The sequence below is a fragment of the Giraffa tippelskirchi genome, chromosome 7, assembly GCF_054371585.1.
Source record: "Giraffa tippelskirchi isolate mGirTip1 chromosome 7, T2T-mGirTip1v1.2.pri, whole genome shotgun sequence".
In the NCBI taxonomy this organism is placed as follows: domain Eukaryota; kingdom Metazoa; phylum Chordata; class Mammalia; order Artiodactyla; family Giraffidae; genus Giraffa; species Giraffa tippelskirchi.
Genome location: NC_137281.1, coordinates 77,853,987 through 77,872,803, shown reverse-complemented (window position 1 = coordinate 77,872,803; position 18,817 = coordinate 77,853,987). Strand labels below are relative to the sequence as shown.

General features: G+C 43.2%; 1 protein-coding gene across 6 annotated transcripts in view; it reads left to right on the top strand.

Moving 5' to 3' along the window:
- SERINC5 (serine incorporator 5) overlaps positions 1 to 18,817 on the top strand; it is a 100,837-nt gene that overhangs the window by 74,802 nt on the left and 7,218 nt on the right. For 5 of the 6 annotated variants that reach the window (XM_081506036.1, XM_081506035.1, XM_081506039.1 and 2 more), the window contains 5 exons: positions 4,771 to 4,982; positions 6,512 to 6,607; positions 8,954 to 9,080; positions 15,242 to 15,308; positions 18,359 to 18,398. In XM_081506036.1, the coding sequence (XP_081362162.1) occupies positions 4,771 to 4,982; positions 6,512 to 6,607; positions 8,954 to 9,080; positions 15,242 to 15,308; positions 18,359 to 18,398 (542 nt within the window). Of the gene's footprint in view, positions 1 to 4,770; positions 4,983 to 6,511; positions 6,608 to 8,953; positions 9,081 to 15,241; positions 15,309 to 18,358; positions 18,497 to 18,817 lie in introns of all 6 variants that reach the window. The other variant, XR_014058481.1, reaches the window with a different exon arrangement.

Genomic DNA, 18,817 nt, shown 5'->3' with positions numbered 1-18,817 from the left:
TCCCTTTTGTCCACATAACCATGGTTTCTTGATCTGCCTAAAATTAAGATTAAGCTAGGAAATGTACAAATATTGTTATTTTTATGTAAGTTCATTTAATTTAGGGGTTTTTTAATGGAGACTCTTGCTTTCAAGGTTAGTCTAGAAAATATAATACTTGTATCTCTCTTCATGTTTTCTTTTTTCTCCTTTTGTAAAGATCTTGAGAAAGAGAATCTCAAAGGCAGTAGGAGAGAAAGGCCATGGGCCTGGATACCAGGCAGCAGATTTTAATGTCTCTGACTATCTGGCTGTTTTACTTGAGGCATGTGTGCGTGTTCAGTTGCTTAGTCTTGTCTGACTGTTTGTGATCACGTGGACTATAGCCCACTAGGCTCCTCTGTCCATGGAATTCTCCAGGCAAGAATACTGGAGTAGGTTGCCATTCCCTTTTCCAGGGGATCTTCCTGACCCAGGAATTGAACCCGGGTCTCCTGCATTGCAGGCGGATTCTTTACCATCTTTGAATCTTAAGGCATATGACTTGACTACTCTGACCTCAGTTTTTATACCTGTGAAGTGATGTGTTTTGTTCTTTTGTTAAAAGATAAGCCAGGGCATTTAAAAACATTTGTGTGAAAATTGATTCAAATTTAGCACTCTCCAATCTAGCAAGTAGAAAGGAGCTCTGAGGAGCTGTACAAAATAAAAGGACTTTTATAGGCAAAAGGGAGCAGAGACAAGGAAGTTACATTAGGCAGGAAAGCAGTTTGGTTATTGTGAGGTAACTTGCCTACAAGGGATGGCGGGTCCTACCAGTCAGACTACCTAACTAGTTAACTAGACTATCTAATTAGTGCTGAATAGGAGATTTCTGATTGTCTGGTTTAAGATTCTGTTTTTGGGAGAGCTGATACTCTGTTGCATTGGTTTGGCGACATGGGGCTTAGCATTAGTGACTTCATTTTAAGTCTTTCATCTTGTTTTTAACACTTTCTAGGACAGTTTTTGTGGTTTGAAGTGTCAGTTCTATATCAAAACTGAAATCACAAAAAATAGACAGTATAGTCAGGTGTTTCTAATGACCCATTTTCTAGACTTTCTAGATTTAAAAATTCACGTTGCTGTTGGCTTTTGTTTTCCCCTGGCCCTCATCCCAAGCCGGAGCCCAGCCACCTCTTCTAACCTGCTTGCTTCTGTGTCTATACACTTCATCCTACTGTTTGATCCATTTCTAACCTTCATCCAAGTGCTCGCATTGAGCATCGATCCAAAATTTTTGGAGTGCTAACTCTGTGCCTGGCACCGAGAGTATAGTCATGGCATTATTTGATGTGTCTACAGAGGTTGTCTCGGGAGGACCAGCAGAGTCTGGAGCAACAGGTAGCGGCCACTCTGTCATCATAGCTGCATCAGGTTGTCCTCCTTGCACCAATATTCTTTAAGCACCTATTACTTGCCAGGCACTTGACAGTAGGCAGTGAAGGCAACGGTGCCCTGCCCTGTGGAGTGTATATTTTCCTGGAGAGGAAAGGGAGTAGCTAATAAGTCTAATCAAGCAAATAAGTAATAGGTTCAATGGTGGAGAGTGTGCTGTGGGTGTGAGTTGGGGCAAGTAGGGCAGGGAAAGGGTTTCATTATAAGACATGAAGGAGATGAAGGAAGTTGGGAAGAGCCTGAGGCAGGGCTGTGCTGGCTTGTCTAAGGAGCGAGGAGACATCCATTGTGGCTGGACCCCAGTGGTGTGAGGGGAAGGTGCAAGAGATAAAGTCATTCATCAGAGATGGCCCTGGACCACATCATGAAAGGTTTCTGGGGCCATCATGGCAGATGGCAGGGCACTAGAGGGACAGAATCTAATGCACATTTTGAGTTAAGAAAAGATGAGAGGAGGTCATAGGTGCAAGTAAGGAGACAAGTGGGAGGTGATCCAGGGGAAGGATGACGTAGCTTGGTACTAGATGGTAGCAGCAGTCAGATGCCGATAGTCTGAAGTGGGAACCAAGGGAGTTTGCTGCTGGATTGGCATGGTGTTGGGGAGAGGGGAGGAGCAGGGAGTGAAAGACAGTGGTCAAGAGCAACTGCAGTTCTTTATCTACCCCCATCCCTAATGGAATTGCCATATTCTGAGGTTGGGAAGATCATAGGAGAGCAGGTTTGGGGATGGAGGTTTGAATACTGGCAAGTTAACCTGGCCCTCCTAAGGTTCACAAGCCAGTTAGACCTCCAAGTGAAGACAGGGATGATATGAGCCTGGAGTAGAGGGGAGAGGTAGGGTTGAAGATTTAACTTTGGGGATCCAAGAAAAATTAACTGTTAAGAAAGTCCTTCTTACACTAATAAAATAGCCCAAAAGACTGGTGAAGACACAGCTAGAGCCCCCACTCGCACACCTGGTCAGCAGTGTTCACCTTTTTCTTCATAATCCATTTTCTCTCCCTGTAAACAGGTAGCATTTGCCTCTTTCCTTTCTCTAAGTCACACTTTATCTTCATGTGATTTGTGTGCCTTCCCTATTAGAACAACTCCACAGTCATTGGACCGCCTGGCTCAGTTTCAGGAGTATGATGGTCATTATCATTTTGGCCTTTCCTCCTTGTTTTCTTTGTCTCTGGCCGCGGTAACTTCTTCATCATTCAAACATTTCAGCTGGGCTCCTTGAATACTTTCCAACTCTGTGAAGACATTAAGCAAGTTGCCTGCTCTCGAAGTTTTGTGAGATGTGGTTACAAAGGGCAGTTGACCCCTAAGGCAGATGAGGTGGTTCAGAGCACCCCCTGTTGTAGTTCTGTCCTCTTCTTTCAGCATCAGTAAGCTCTCTTCTTTGTTCTGAACAATCTCTATAGGTTGTTAAGCCACCACATACTTCTCCCATCCCTTTAATAATGTTTATATAAAATAATATAATCTTTACACTAGTCTCCTCTTCTAGATTCTTTATTATAAATCCCATTAAAATTGTTACTCTTTTTCTGGCTGATTTTAATCTTCACTTTTTTTTTTAGAGTGGGGGTGGCTGTGCTCCAAGGCCTGTGGGATCCTAGTTCCTCAACCAGGAATCAAACCTAGGCCCCTGGCTGTGAGAGCACTGAGACCTAACCACTAGACCACCAGGGAATTCCTGCCTTCACTTTTTTTTAATGTCAAGCTCTTCCTTAATCATACCTGGCATTGTTTGGGAGAAGCAGTACTGGTATAGAGGCTTCTTTCAGTGCAAGGACCAAAGAGATGAGGTCAGCCAGTCTTTCTCTGGGTGAAGTTCAATTACTTCTCTCTCCCTAAACAGAAGATGGGCATCAGCAGGAGCTGCTGGCAGCACTTGGAGAAAGAGACTGGCACCTTCGGGCTCTGTATTCCTGGGAAAATTCAGAGAGAACGCCAGCACACAGCCCACTTTATAATACTGCCAGAACTTGTCCTGGGGTAGTTGACATCCAAAATGGGGAAGCTAAAGTCTGTGGATATTCATTTTAGTTACTGAATACGCTTGAGTCAAAGACTGCTGAAGTTTTTCAGTGTTAAGAAAAAATTCTAAGCTTGAGCCAAGAATTTTTTGCCTATTCACCTGTACCTTCCAGTTTTTAGCTGGTAAAATGATTGTTTGCTGCTGTTCATACACTAAGTCATGTCCGACTCTTTGTGACCCCATAGACTGCAGCACGCTAGGCTCCTCTGTCCTTCACTATCTCCTGGAATTTGCTCAGATTCATGTGCACTGAGCTGATGATTCTGTCTAACCATCTCATCCTCTGCTGCCGCTTCCTCCTGCCCTCAGTCTTTCCCAGCATCACAGTCTTTTCCAATGAGTAGGCCCTTCGAATCACATGGCCAAACTGTTGGAGCTTCAGCTTCAGTCCTTCCAATGACTGTTAAGGGTTGATTGCCTTCAGAATTCACTGGTTTGATTTCCTCGTGGTCCAAAGGACTCTCAAGAGTCTTCCCTAACACTATAATTCAAAAGCATCAATTCTTCAGCACTCAACCTTCTTTATGGTCTAACTGTTGCATCCATACATGACTACTGGAAAAACCATAGCTTTGACTATATGGAACTCTGTTGGCAAAGCGATGTCTCTGCTTTTGCATATGCTATCTGGGTTTGTCATAGCTTTCTTTCCAAGGAGCAAGTATCTTTTAATTTCATGGCTGCAGTCGCCACCCACAGTGATTTTGGAGCCAAGAAAATAAAATCTCTCACTTTTCCCTCTTCTATTTGCCATAAAGTGATGGCACATGATGCCATGGTCTTAGTTTCTTAAATGTTGAGTTTCAGGCCAGCTTTTTCACTCTCTCCTGATGAAGAATCTCTTTAGTTCCTCTTTGTTTTCTGCCATTAGAGTGGTATATCTGCGTATTTGAGGTTATTAATATTTCTCCTAGCAATCTTGATTCTAGCTTGTGATTCATCCAGCCTGACATTTTGCATGCTGTACCCTACATAGAAGTTAAACAAGCAGGGTAACGATATACAGCCTTGTCATACTCCTTTCCCAATTTGGAACCAGTCTGTTGTTCCATGTCCAGTTCTGACTGTTGCTTCTTGACCTGCATACAGGTTTCTCAGGAGGCAGGTCAGGTGGTCTGGTATTCCCATCTCTTTAAGAATTTCCCACAGTTTGTTGTGATCCACAAAAGCTGATAAAATGATAAGTCTTCTGAATAACTCCTTACGAATGTCTGGGACCTGACAGCATTAGCTAATAATGCTTGAAGGGTGGTAGATATTGTTGGAAAATCAACTGACCTGTCTTCCCCCCCACCCCTTCCTCTTCTCCACTTCTGGAGAAACAGGACTGCAGGCACAGCTACCAACAAGCTGTGGTACGCCTCTCTGTCCCTGGTGACCCTCATCGCGTACTCCATCACCACGGGAGGCTTGATTTGGATGGCAGTGTTTTATACCCAGAAAGATGGCTGCCTGGAAAATAAAATTCTCCTGGGAGTAAATGGAGGCCTGTGTCTGCTTATGTCAGTGGTATCCATCTCACCCTCTGTCCGAGATCGTAAGCACAGTTTTTTTTCCTTCCATACTTCCTTGTTCATATTATAAATGTCCTTGACCATAATTTTGGAAATTATGATCAGTGGGTCAGCAATAGGAAAGGTGAGATTCCAGTGTCCTCTTCGTACCCTGCACTGGGCTGAAGGTGATAGTCAAGCATGCCTGGGTCAAAGATTTGAGTATAATGAAGTCAATAAATAAGAAGATACGTGATACTATTGTTAAATAATGTACTACAAGGAGCGTTTCAATGGAAAATGCCTTTAGTGGATATTTAGCTCTTCCCTATAATCTCTTTATAAAATTTGAATGAATGAGAAGGCTCCTGAAGGAGCTGTTTTGGGGCTCATCTTTCACGTAAGACCCCTGTGGACCACAATTCAGGGACAGCATGGTCCCAGAATCAGGAAACAGGAAATCGAATCCTGGCTCAGCCATCCCCTGGCCCCAGGAGCTGGTCTTTCTCAGATCCAAGTCCTTCCTCAGCAAAGCCAATAGAAACCTGTGAGCCTGATCTTGCTCATGGTTATTTCAAAGCGAAAAGGAAGAAATGATTGAAGTTCATTATTTAAATTGAGATTGTTATTACTCACCCAGTTCCTTTATCAGTTAAGAATTTCCTAACACATTATTAGTATTCAGATCAAAATATTTTTTGGGTTAAATTCTACCCTTTGAAATAGTTATAATTTGGTTTAGTGCCATTAATTGTTAAAGTGAGTCTCATTCCCATGCCAAAGAGCACCATTGGAAAGGGCCTATTTTTACCTTTATTGGTCCTTATAATTTGATAAGTAAAATTCTGGAGATAAATTTAATCAAAGGAAAGACTGGGTAAAACTAAATCTTTTTATGTCTGTGGCTGGTTGAAAATTTCACCGAAAAAAAGGATAAATCCCTTCTCTCGCATCTTGGTTACTCTCTTAACCATCTGAACAGTTTAATTTAAATATTGTAACATAGAAAGCCTTTTCCCAATAAATGCTGAGTCCCATAGCCGCATTCTTTGGCTTGGACCAATTCTGGTATTCCCAAAGGTTTTCTGCCCATTGACAGATGAGAACTCTTCCCCACTGGCATGGATTCTGAGTATCTGATGGCTTTGTGAGTCTGGAATCCAGGTCCTCCCTGTAAAATCCATCATTTACCCCACTAAGCTATGTGATCTCACAAATTAACAGTGGTAAATTTTTTCTGGAGACCTTGTGATTTAAGAAATAATGTTACAAACTTCAGGGAGACCAGGCAGTATGTTTCAGTACAGCTGCAGTTATTATCAAAATCAGGTGTTGGGCGAGAACGCGGCAGAACTTGGCAGCTCTGCAACAGCATTTAGGTTCCATGTGTCACTCCCTCCCCCCAAATATTTTAGCATTATATGCGAAATACGTTACGTACCTCTTCTTACCTTCAAGTGTGGGTGGAGCTCCAAGTTGAGGGATATTATTTGGGGCAGACCTTTTTTTTTTGGTGGGGCTGCACATGCTTTCTCACCATTGATTTATAACATGGTCCCTTGTCGTTCTCCAGGCCAGCCACACTCTGGGATACTGCAGTCGGGTCTCATCAGCTGCTATGTCACGTATCTCACGTTCTCAGCCCTGTCCAGCAAACCTGCAGAAGTAGGTAAGCTGGCCTTGTAGGGAGACTGTGCTTGCAAGGTGAATATTGTCACTTGTGGGGTGAGGACTGTGTCTCCTCGAACTGTCATTTAAGTATCAGAGATGCAATACATCAAAGTAGAGAGGTGATCTAGACTTCGTCACTAAATAGTGTCCTCAACATGGGACATGAACCTGGACCTTCCTTCTCCTGAGTCTTCCTGCTCTGCAGGAAAGACATGAACTCACGAGGGCTAATGAGTTTGCTTTTAAGCCTAATCTGCATTTTCCTGCTCAGAAATAATCAAATAATCAAGAAATTATCAGAAATATTCAAGATATTTCTTTTTGTTCTCTTTATTATTGCTATTGTTTTTAGATGGTTATTAATTTACTTTCAGTGATCATTTCTCTGACTCGAACAGAGTGGAAAGAGTGTGGGGGAGGGGTTCTGCCACTTCAGTAACTTGTATAAAGTGACTTACTTTTCTCTTCCTAGACGTCTCCCCTTTAAAATGAGAATTTTAATTATAGGGTGGTTTTTAAGACTTCAATTGAGTACGTGTGTGTATGTATACGTACAGTTTCTGGCATGTCAAATGTGCTATGTAAAGGTTACCTATTATTTTTGTAGAGTAGTTGCAATGAATATTTGAGAAATATCAAAACACCATTATAGGTTGTTATTGTATAAGCCCTTGAGCTTTCCCAGCAGAGGACCATATTTTCTTATTTTGATCTCCAAACTCTTTATATTTTATCATTTTTTTCACTTTTGTAATATATAGATATATGTATATGTGTATACTCATATATACATAAGTATATATAAATGTGTATGTTTGGGTATATTTTATCTTATATAAATCAAGTTAAATACGTATACTCTTTAGAGTAGAAAATTGATGTTTTTCTTTTTTAAATTTAGAAAGCAAATGCAAAGATGTTTTTGAAAGTTTTAGCATATACATGTAGTATGTATGAGTCTTGCCTGTATAGCTATTTATAGTACAACGTGAATATAATTGTAGGTCTTTTGTTAAGTATAGTTTATCCTGGATATAATATTTTTAGGAAAAAGCTATGTAAATTTGACTTCAAGTTTATTTAAATCTAGTCTATTTAAAACTTCTATGAGTATTTTGACAATTTACATATTAATCTCTGGCTTTAACTCTATGGGGTTTTTTGGTTACAGCATTTTTCTTCTCAACGGCAGGTATCACTTAAATACAGAAAAAAAACTTTTATTTTTAATTTTGGGTGGTAGTACTTAAATAGCAAAGTTCATATTTTGGTCAGGTTTGTAAAGAAAATTTTCATTGGCCTAAGAATAAAGAGTCCTTAAGCCACAGCACACAGTTAAGTTTATAGTTTCAAGTGGGAGTACAAGTAATAATTTTAGTGCAACTTTAAGTCCTTAGAATATGCATGTTTGTAAAATGGTTTGTAGCCTGTTATTTTATATTTATGTTCCTTATTTTGGGGCAGAGCAAATAGAGCCAGCTTGGGTGTTCAGAACTGAAGACTCGGTTAGATAAAAAGTAAACAACTAATGATGGTAATATGATAGAAATCTTTGTTATATATTCTCTACAATTTTATAAGACTAGCCACTTGAGAAGTTTCCCAGGTTACAGCCTAAAAGATGTCATGACTGTCCTATTACTGACAATACAGTGACTTCTTATCTGGGTGGAGGCTGTTGGCCAGACAGCAGTTCCTGCAAGTTCCTGTTTGATTGTTGGTTAGTCTCAACATGCCTCCATGTCTATCCAAGGAGGATAGACATGGAGGATGCTCTCAGTTACCTGCATGCTACCTGCTGCCCAGTCAGCCAATTTATTGTTATCATTTAGTCCCTAAGTTGTATCTGACTCTTTTGTGACCCCACAGACTGTAGCCCACCAGGCTCCTCTGCCCATGGAATTCTCCAGGCAAGAATACTGGAGTGGGTACCCATTTCCTTCTCCAGGGGATCTTCCCAACCCAGGGATCGAACCTGTGTCTCTTGCATCGGCAGGCAGATTCTTTACCACTGAGCCATGAGGGAAGACCCATGAGCCAATACTTTTTACTATTGCTCCAATAGTACTGAAAAAGAACATGACTCTTAGAAATCCCTGGTACTGAAGACCCTTTAGCAGTAAGCTGACACCCAAGGGTCTTATTCTGAGAGGCTGCCGAGGTGGGAGAGGGGCTTTACAGAGCAGCGATCTAGTCTGAGTTGAGTTGGATGGCAGAGGAAACATTTCCAGTGCTGAGTGTTCACTGTTCTGTACTGCATGAATTTTCCCAAAGTGAATGCATCCCTGAGTTACAGAGGGCTTTTCTAATATGGCAATGATCCCTTTTTTCTTTTCTTCACAAGTTCTAGATGAACACGGGAAGAACGTCACCATCTGTGTGCCTAACTTTGGTCAGGACCTATACAGGGACAAGACCTTGGTTGCTGCACTGGGTACTGCTATCTTGTGTGTATGCATCTTGTATTCATGGTAAGTTTTAGAAGGTACCTGAGGCCATCTTTGCAGACTTTAAAAGTACAAGAGGAGAATTTATATAAGTTTTACCAGTATGAGGCAGTCAAACAAATACCATCTGAGGAAGAGGGAAAATGAAGCCTGAAGTAAGAAAGTGGTATTACAGCATGAAATCTAGCTGTTTGGACTTCATTTTACATAACTTGTATTTCTTTGGGGTAAATAAATATATATAGTATGTTGTGATCCTTTAAAAGATGGTTGAGTATTACTTGCTAAAGCCCTTTTGGAGAGTAAGGGAGCACAAAATGAGGAAGAGATGGTATGTGCCAGAATGTTTTGGCAACTTTCTATTCCAACAGAAAAAACATTTGTTCTCTTGTTGATGGAAAGAGTACAAAGTACTCCATACACAGACATTTTGTGCTTGGTCCAGGAAAGACAGGAAACATTTCTTTTATGCTAAAACTCACATTGCTTTTAAGGAGCTAAATCATTCCTCCAAAAGTAGGTGTGATACATAAGCAGGCTGTGTTTTAGATGCTTGGGGTGGGGTTTATTATTTTAAAATCTATATAAAAAAATATCAGAGGGAGAAGAGTAAAGGATAGGAATCATAAGTTTCTTATTCCATTTACATGTTTCACTGATGATCATGCTCCCCTTGACAGTCACCCTTTCATGTTTAGGTTTTACTCCTGTGTTTTACATTTCGGTATATTTCAGTGTCTAAAAATTTCAACCAGTCACAGGCACGTTATAGTGATCCTTTGGCCAAAACTGAACCATCCTTGGTAGCTTGTATAAGTAGAATGTCTCTCTGTGCATTTTGGCATTTTCTCTTATAGCTTCTAACACCCCTTCATGCTGTAGAGAGAGACCAACAGACATGGACCTTGATGACAGACATAGGCAGGAGAACTGAGTTTTATGAAGCATGTGTTCAGTCAGGCGTCAAGCTTGCAAAGGCATGCAGTGTCGACTCTCAGCCTGTCTGTGGTGTAGCGGCAGCCTCTCCACACGGCAGTAGAAGCAACAGTGGTGAACACTTTCTGGCCTTCCATTATTATTAATTCCATACATGTTCACTGATTCGGGCCCACATCAATGCATGTTTTCAGGAAAACCATTAAGGCACCCACATTTTAATCCTGATTCTCAGTCCTTCCTTTCTTAAGTTTTTCCTTCCTGAGTCTATTATTTTTGGGCTTTGGGGGAGAAATGTCAGCAACATGGCTAATTTTACGATCTGTCACTCACTTTTTTTCTGTATCGGTACGGAAAAAATATTGGTGAGTCCAGCAAGGAGAAAGTAGGTTACTAACCTATAAATGTAGAATATTTCATTTTTAGAATAAAATGTAGTTGTATTTACATATGAAGAAAAATTCCTGGAAGGAGATAAACCAAGCTTGTAATGATGCTAGTATTATGTATATAATTTTTTTCTGTTTTTCTCTTTAAAAAAATGTTTGTTTTTTTTTTTAACATGAGCTATTGCTTCTTTTGTTTGGATTATCAGAAAAAAAAAAGCTGTAAAGATGTTTGGTAGACTAAAATCAGATGTTTTTGTGAGTTGCTGAATGCCTAATCCCACATGATTAAAAATGTTTGCTCCCTTAGATAAAATAGGGCTTAGATTTGCTATCAGTGGAAAAGATGCAAAAATGCTGTTTAATACGGTGATAGAACTGCCACCAGTGGTTTTGGTTTGTGGTGTGTAATTTTTACCCTATACGTCACTTTTGAAATTTAGTGGCACCGTAGCAGAAGTTGGCAAGGTCTAGTCTGATATTCCCAAAAGATAACAACTTTTGAAGCTGATAGCTGCTATGTAAAATCTGTCTAAATGCCAACAGCAAACGTTATTGAATGCTGGTAATCAATCTGCAAAACTATAGTGCTTGAAGGTTGAGGAGACAGAAAACAACAGCCACACCACGGGGAGCTGAGGAGTAACCAGGCAGCTCTGTGGCATTGATGTAACACATGGCATGAATATACCACCTGGTGATGGCAATTGATTCCTGGGGGTTCAGCCGCAGTGCTGCCCAGCGAGGGGGGGCCCTGGGTGACTGGTGTTTGCTCTAATTACCCACCACAGCTCGAGGAGGAGTGGGCTTTGAGAACTTTATACCAAGCAGCCTGGAGTTCAAGGGGGCTTTGAGTTGAGGCCTAGGAGGGCCTTGAAAAGGGGAAATGTGGGAGGTGGTACAATTTGGAGGGTTTCAAATCTTGACTTCCTAGACTCAAAAAGGATTGAGAAGTTGGGAGATGCTACAAAAGGAGGCTGCATTGCCTGGGCGAAAACTGCCATTTGAAGATGACTGCAAGAATGTCTAGATTTCTCGATAGAATCTGCAGGAAGACTAGCTGGTTGTGTGCACTGAAGAGAGAAGAATTCACCCGTTTTCTTTCTTTTTAAAAAAAAAATTTTATTCTTATTTCTGGTCCTGTTGCTATGAGTGTGCTTTCTCTGGCTGTGGCAAGCGGGAGCTACTCTTTCTTGTGGAGCTGGGACTTCTTGCAGTGGCTTCTCTCGTTGCAGAGCACAGGCTCTAGGGTGCACAGGCTTCAGTAGTTGTGGCACAGAAGCTCAGTAGTTGTGGCTCATGGGCTTAGTTGCCCCAGTGCATGTGGAATCGTCCCCGACCAGGGATTGAATCTGTGCCCCCTGCATTGGCAGGCAGATTCCCAACCCTGGACCAGGGAAGTCTGAAATCGCCCATTTCAGCAGAAGTCCAAGACTGCTTGGGACTTCAGTAAGATCTTAGAGGCTCACTGTACTGTGTTCTCTCCTAACTGGAGTATCCCCACCACAGACACACACACTCTCTCTCTCACACTTCTTTAGGAGGCTCTCATAGTGAACTCCAGTTTTGCTTTTTGGCTTTCTGCCCCAAGTCCTGCTTCTGTGGCACTCACTATGAGGATGTTTTACTCTTGGCTGTCTTAGCTTGGAAGTAGGGTTCAGCCAAAACCCACACCCTGGCTTTCCAACTGAGGCCGCCCCTTCCCCTGTACCCAGGCATTATGCTGTAAAGAAATGTCACAGCCTGGACCCCATCAGGAGTCGCCTGATGGCTTTCTGTATGTCTGTGCCCCTGTGCCCTCTTAGGCTGTCACCCGCCCTGTCCTCTCCTAGCTGTTCATCCAGTCCCTCCTTGGTCTCTAGATTTTGACTGCAATTGTTAGTCTCTTGGCTTTAAATTCACAAACTGTCAAATGAGACAGGATTATGGAGTCAATCAAGTTCAGGTCCCTCATGGAGTGGAATTTCCTGGAGGTCCGGTGGTTAGGACTCTGTGCTTTCACTGCCAAGGGCCTGGGTTCGATTCCTTGTTGGGGAACCAAGATCCTACAAAGCTGTGCACCGCCCCCCACCCCACAAAATTCAGTTCCCTCCATGTACTTACAAGGAAACTGAGATGTGGAGCCTGCTCCTGTATGTCTCGCCCAGTTACGGAAACCTTTCCTTCCACCTCCTTTGCTGAAGTATTGGGAGAGACATGTTCATAGTCATTTTTCTTTCCCCTGGGATGACTTGGAGTCAGGTCGTTTTACTTAGGTGGACCGATCAGCTGGGCGACTTACATAATTGCATTATTAGGAGGCATTTGTGCTATAAAGTGTTTCTGGCTATTTTAGTTTTAGCTATACTTAAGAGAAAAGAAAATAAGTATTTTTTCAGCTGTCTAGGAATTTGAGTACAAAATTGGAAAAACTAAGAACCTTTACAAAAGGTCAAACAACTTGCTAGTTCAAATGGGACATTCACAGCAATATGGCAGACCATTTGGAAATAATTGCAAGATTAGTAAGATGGCATTGGAGGGATTAGTTTAAACTGAGAAAAGTTGGCACATCAAGAAGGGTTACCTATATTGTTGGCGTGGGATGAACCTGCTGCTTTTTTTTTTTTTAAGAATTGGGGGGTATATTTTTGGGAATCCTGTTACTCCAGAACCTGCCAGCTAGAAATCTTCATGTCTCTGCATCAGGGGTACGTTGAGGGCCTCTTTCTACAAACTCTGGTTTCTCTTGGGAGCTGAGTCTCCAGCTCTGTGTTACACTGGGAAGGTAGTTGAGAACAGTCACGTGATCTCTCAAGGGCCCTGTAAGTTGGTCAGAGGCAGAATCTGTGGTCTCCAGCAGGAAAGTCTGGACGTGTTGGCTGGAGATTTTCTGTGACCTAGTGGAGTTTGGCCAGTTCCAAAAGCAACTGAAGCAGATGTGGAGGGGCATCTGCATTACAAATCTTTCTTCCAGTGTGCAGGAGGTTCAGGGCTCAACCTAGGTTGGGAGGGCTTGGGGGTGGAGGGAGGTTTATTTTTTTTCATTGTCGCAGCAACGGAAAGATGCTACTGGCTTTTAGTGAGTGAGGGCTCAGGGTAATAATCAAATAAGGTTACTAGACATTCTGTGTCCAGTGAAGCTCTGCCCCAACCGAATGCTGTCAGGCTCCTCCCACCCCCACAGGAAGTACAGGGTTAAAGTCACTCAGGCCTGAGCCCTGGAAGGGAAGAGGTTATGGATAATCCGGGAATTGTCTTGTGCAGACCAGATGGTTCTAGTAATAGCCAGAGTGCAGACAGTAAGAATTTCCCAGGCTTTTAAAGAGTTTGTAAAAAACAAGAACAACAGTATTTTCTCAGTAATTTTAAGAATGTTTTGTGGATAAAGGCTATGACTGAATAAAGATCTTCTTTTGTAGTTACATTTACTTATAGAAGTCCATATATATGATGAACTGATTATAGGTATTTTTAGAAGTAGGAACAAGAGCTCCCCCTCTTAGTGTCCTCCGATGATGAAAGTGAAGTGACAGAGGTGCCAGGACCAAAAGTTGGCTTTTCTGAAACCATTTTATTCCCAAGAAGTTAGGAAATGGAATGTTTAGTCAAACTCTTTTAAAGAATAAACGTCATCTTTCAGATGAAAATTCCAGATATTGATCTCTTCCTGAAGTTAAATCACATGTCCCCCCATGGAAACGACAGACTGTATTAACTCATAATTCATAGGCACAAAATATAGCACCTTGAGTGCAGGAGCCAGGTGTGTGCGTTTCTTGGGTGCTTAGCCATGGGATTGTTTCTGTCACTCCTCAGACCAGGCTCAAGCCCATTAACATCCATCTGTTCAAAGCAGAATTGAAAGTGATGCTGTTGGACTAGAGTGGACCACAAAAGAAACAACGATCCTGGATCCCAGAGGACCTTTCCATGAGGGAAGCTTTTTATTGTTTATTTGCATCTCAATGATCTCTTCTCTCCTTGGGAAAGAGGACGAGAATGAGTCGAGAAGACAGTGTTCCCTTAGTGGTTTATTTGGTTCAAATGAGTCTGGAATTCCTGCCTCCCCACTAACAGCTCCCACCGTCCCACCCTCTCCCCTGTCCCTGGAGTGGCAAGAGGAAGGGGATTGTTGTATGTCTCACTGAGTTCCCAGTGCTTAGAACAGGGCACACCTTCAGTAAACATTTGCTAAATGAATCTGTATAGATTATTCATGTACACTGTATATTTTTCTATGTGCTTAAAATGATCCCCACCCCAGGAAAAAATAAATACCTTTTTGTACCTCTGTAAGCCAGATTTTACAACATTTTATCTCTCTAGGCAGGAGGAAAATGTCAGGAAGAATTTTTTTTTAAGTGACACTGATAGCTACTCTATACTGAATTTCTAAATAGAAAAACTTGTCTGTCCAAGGCTGATTATCACAGAAAACTGTGACAACCTTCGCTTTTCATGCCCTTGAGTTTTATCACCATTTCTGGCTTCTTTCATTGCTTTTGATCTCTTCTAAGTGAGACTAGTCAAAAGGAGGGGAAAGATAAAAGTGATATCTGAAAAGTATGTTGGCATTTGAAGGAGGAGAGGCAAAAAACCAAAGTGAAAACCAAAATAACAGAACCAAAAGACAACTTTTTATTTCTTTTTAAGCTCTGTTTGCATAAAATGGTCTAATGCGATCCATGGAAGAAGACATTGGCTGTTGAGTTGGTCAGGCAGTTTTGGAATAAAGTGGGATATTAAAATAGACAACTTTTATTTAAGCGGAACTGTAGGTTAGAGCGAGCCTCCTTGGGGTCCTGGCCAGGCAGCCCTGCTCTCCTTCAGCGTGTTATGCGACATGTTAACATACTCAGCTGACCTTTCTGTTTGTCTTAGTTTGACATCGACGACAAGATCAAGTTCCGATGCTCTGCAGGGCCGGTACACAGCTCCCGAGCTGGAAGTAAGTTCATTTCCTTTTCTTGGCCCTGCTTCATCTTGGAAGACCCATTTTCCAGGAAGGCTTTTTATGTGTTTACTTGCATCTTTAGTGGTCTGCATCCCATGATCCCATTTTTTTACTCAGGAAGGAACACGATTCCTGTACTGGAAAAGAAATGTCCTCAATATACTATAGGATTAAAATAAAATTTGTTGACTTTTCTCCAACAAATTCAGCCTCTGGTGTGGCATCCGGCCACCCCACTCCCACCAAAGGCCTGGGTAGCTTGTCAGTCTGCTCTCTGCTTTATTCCTCTGTCATAACAGAATGTATGTGGGCTGTTTTAACTTCTGGTCCCTTCCCTTAGTGTGTTCCTGTCTGTGTTCTCCTTACATGGCACGACTGTGAGGTCAGACGGCGGCTGTTGGAAGGAGAAGGGGAGGGACACCCTGTCTCTGTGTGCCGCTGGGCACTGTCTATATGTGAGCTTATTCCCTGCAGCAGCTCCAGCAGGTGGGCATTTCATGGGGTGAAGAATAGCAAACAGTGAGCAGAGGCCTGTCGGTCAGCAGAATATCTTTTTCTTTCTAATGCACAAGTCCTTTCCTGAGGCCCTCAGTGGAATATCCAGTGAGGTCACAAAAGGTCTAATCAGATGGAAACAGCCAGAAACAGACTCCGCCCTGACTCCCAAGAATAGAAAGAAGAGGAGTTTCCAGTGACGGCTAGGACTTGCTGTGTTCTAAGCACTGCATCTGTGATTTCATCTTCAAAGAAACCCACGGAGGCTTTTATCTCCATTTTCCAGCAGGGTGGGGGACAAACAGACAAGTTAAGTCTTTTAAACTTGGGATTCGCCAGCATGTAAACCATATAGTCTGGCTCGAGTTGGTGCTGTGTTCCCAACCACCGTTGCCCAAGATCCGGCTGCTGTCTGCCGGCTCTGCTGCAGACCCTGCCTGGCGCCCGACCCCCAGCTGCCTTTCCCCGTGTGGAGGAAGAGCCCTGGTGTCTGTCCAGACACGGGCGCTTTGTTCTGGGGATGGGCCTCCCTCCACCTGACCTGGAGATAGCGGACCGCTACGAGGGGTTGTCAGTCTGCCAGCAGCATTCACCAGCTCTTTCTGTCACTTGAAGAAGGAGCTAACTGTACTGAGTCTGAATGGGTTGCTGCCTATTCTTCAGAAGAGAATGGCTCTAGAAGGCAGGCGGTCATGCTCACCCCTGACTGGGTGACCCCCTGCTGAGGCTGGACCGCTCTGGCTTCAATATCCCTATTGTGTACAGAGTCAAAGTGCAAAGAACAGCAAGTCTCCGCATTAGATTTAAGAGAATGTTTTTCTTCTCATTCCGAGGAAAGAGCCCCAGTGTTTCCCTCTGAACCGGAGAGCACGCAGGATGGAAGTTGGTTCGCCAACTCCTTGCATCACATTTCACAGGATAGACCTTTGAAAGAGAGAGTCGGTCATTTCTTGTGGTAACTTAAGCTTCAAAAGAACTGGGACCCTAGCATAACATGTCTTGGGCCCACTGAATGAATTAATGAATCTTAGACTGTATCCCTTGATCCAAGATTCTGTCAAGACCAGTCCCTCTTTGACAAGTTTCCTTGACACAGGAAGGAAAAAGGGCTTGGCTTTGAGGGGTGTACATGGGACAAAGGCTTGGATTCCCACGTCCTTGCCCCCAGCTCTCTGTTCTTTATCATAAAACTATTACCAGCCAAGAGGCGTTGAGGACCCAGCACTTCCTAGACTGTCCTGGTATGTTTTGTGTCTCTAATTCTGTTTACCAGAGTCTTTCTGGAATCAATGTAGTAATTTTTCGTAAACCCAATTTTAAAACAGTTAAGTTTGTTGTTTTGAGTAGGTCAGAAACATGGTACGGCGTTTGGAAGGAGCCACCCCATGCGTTGCTGTCCCTGGTAACCCTGCTCCCCTTAGGCAGCCAGTTCAGAGCCTGATTCTAGTGGGAATGTGGGTGGGCCTCCTGGCTCCAGATCCCTTAGTTTTCCCCTGTCTGAGTCTAGATATCACATACTGCCTGTTGCCCCTTGTGAAGCACAGATCTGGGAGTTCCCATCCGCCCAAGTTCCTGTCCCAGCTCTGTCACTAAGCTTGTTTCGTGACTTAAGGCCGGGTCTTCAACCTGGCTGACCCCAGTTTCCTCACCTGAAAGCAGGATAATGATCTCAGACCCTGGCGCCAAAGAGGATAGAGTGGAGCGGCAGGTAGAGCAGAGCGCCAGGAGGGAGCTCCCAGAGGGAGGGGACCTTATTCACTTCATGTTCCAGGCTGAGTTTTCCAGAAGTGGCCACCAGGGCAGAGCCTGATGTGCAGGATGTTTATTAGGGAGGCTTCCCCAGGAGGCTCAGAAGACTATAAAGAATCTGCCTACAATGCAGGAGACCTGGGTTCAATCCATGGGTCAGGAAGATCCTCTGGAGAAGGGAATGGCAACCCACTCTAGTATTCTTGCCTGGAGAATCCCATGGACAGAGGAGCCTGGCAGGCTACAGTCCGTGGGGTGTCAGACATGACTGAACAACTAACACTTTGACTTTTCAATGCATGCGGAGGAGGGAAGGGAAGTTGAAGAGCACTGCAGCCTGGACAGAGCCTCTGCTCATCCCACGGGGGCTCGGAGCAGATATGACCCATCAGAGCTGTCCCCCAGGGGTTGTGGCTGCACCTTTCCCCTGCTAGGAGCTCTTATCCTGTGTGGGTTGCCCAGGAAGGGCATGCTTGAGGGTGGGGCGACTTCCAGCTAGGGCAGAACCTGGAGCTGCCGGCCAGAGACTCGCAGGTTGAGCAGTCACTAAGGGAGCACCCTGGAAAGGGCTCTGGGTGGCTCACCTCCATGTCCTTGGGTTTCCCATCACCAGCCCCCAGACCATCAGGAAGAACAGACAGTTAGTAGAATCTTTTGAAGGGATGAAGTGTGCAGTTCTGAATTTGGGATGTAGTTCAGATGGGGAAAATTTGTCACATAGGTGGCCTTTAGTTCCAACTGATGTGGAGATGGAAAAGCAGAAAGCAAGCCTCCTGACTTTGTTGGTTTTGCCCTCACAGGTAGCCCGGTGTTGCTTTTGCTTCGGCTCTGGGGGAGAGGGTAAGTGGGCAACATTCCGTCTGGGCCTCCGTGATGCTCTGCAGACCTGTGCCACTCGTCTGTAGGCATTTGGGATTTAGGCACAAATAACTTGAGTGGTAAGAGGAATTTCTTTATTCCAGAGCTGGTTTATTGTTTATATACTTGACACGTTCTTCCCAAAGGGTCTTTGGGATTTGTGTTGGTATTCTGGCAGATGAGGAAAAGTTGATATTTTTGGCTCGTATTTATAAGTTAAATTACACAGTACATTTTTGAGGAGCAAGAAGTACATTTTTTTAAAGGAATGCAAATTTGGAAATTTTCTTTCATTCGGCTTACTCTTCTTGAATTGGAACATTCCAGGGGCTTGAGAACTCTTGCTCTGCTGTCACTTTCTTCTGAGTTTATAATAAGTTTGATGTGTTTAAGAGCTCTCT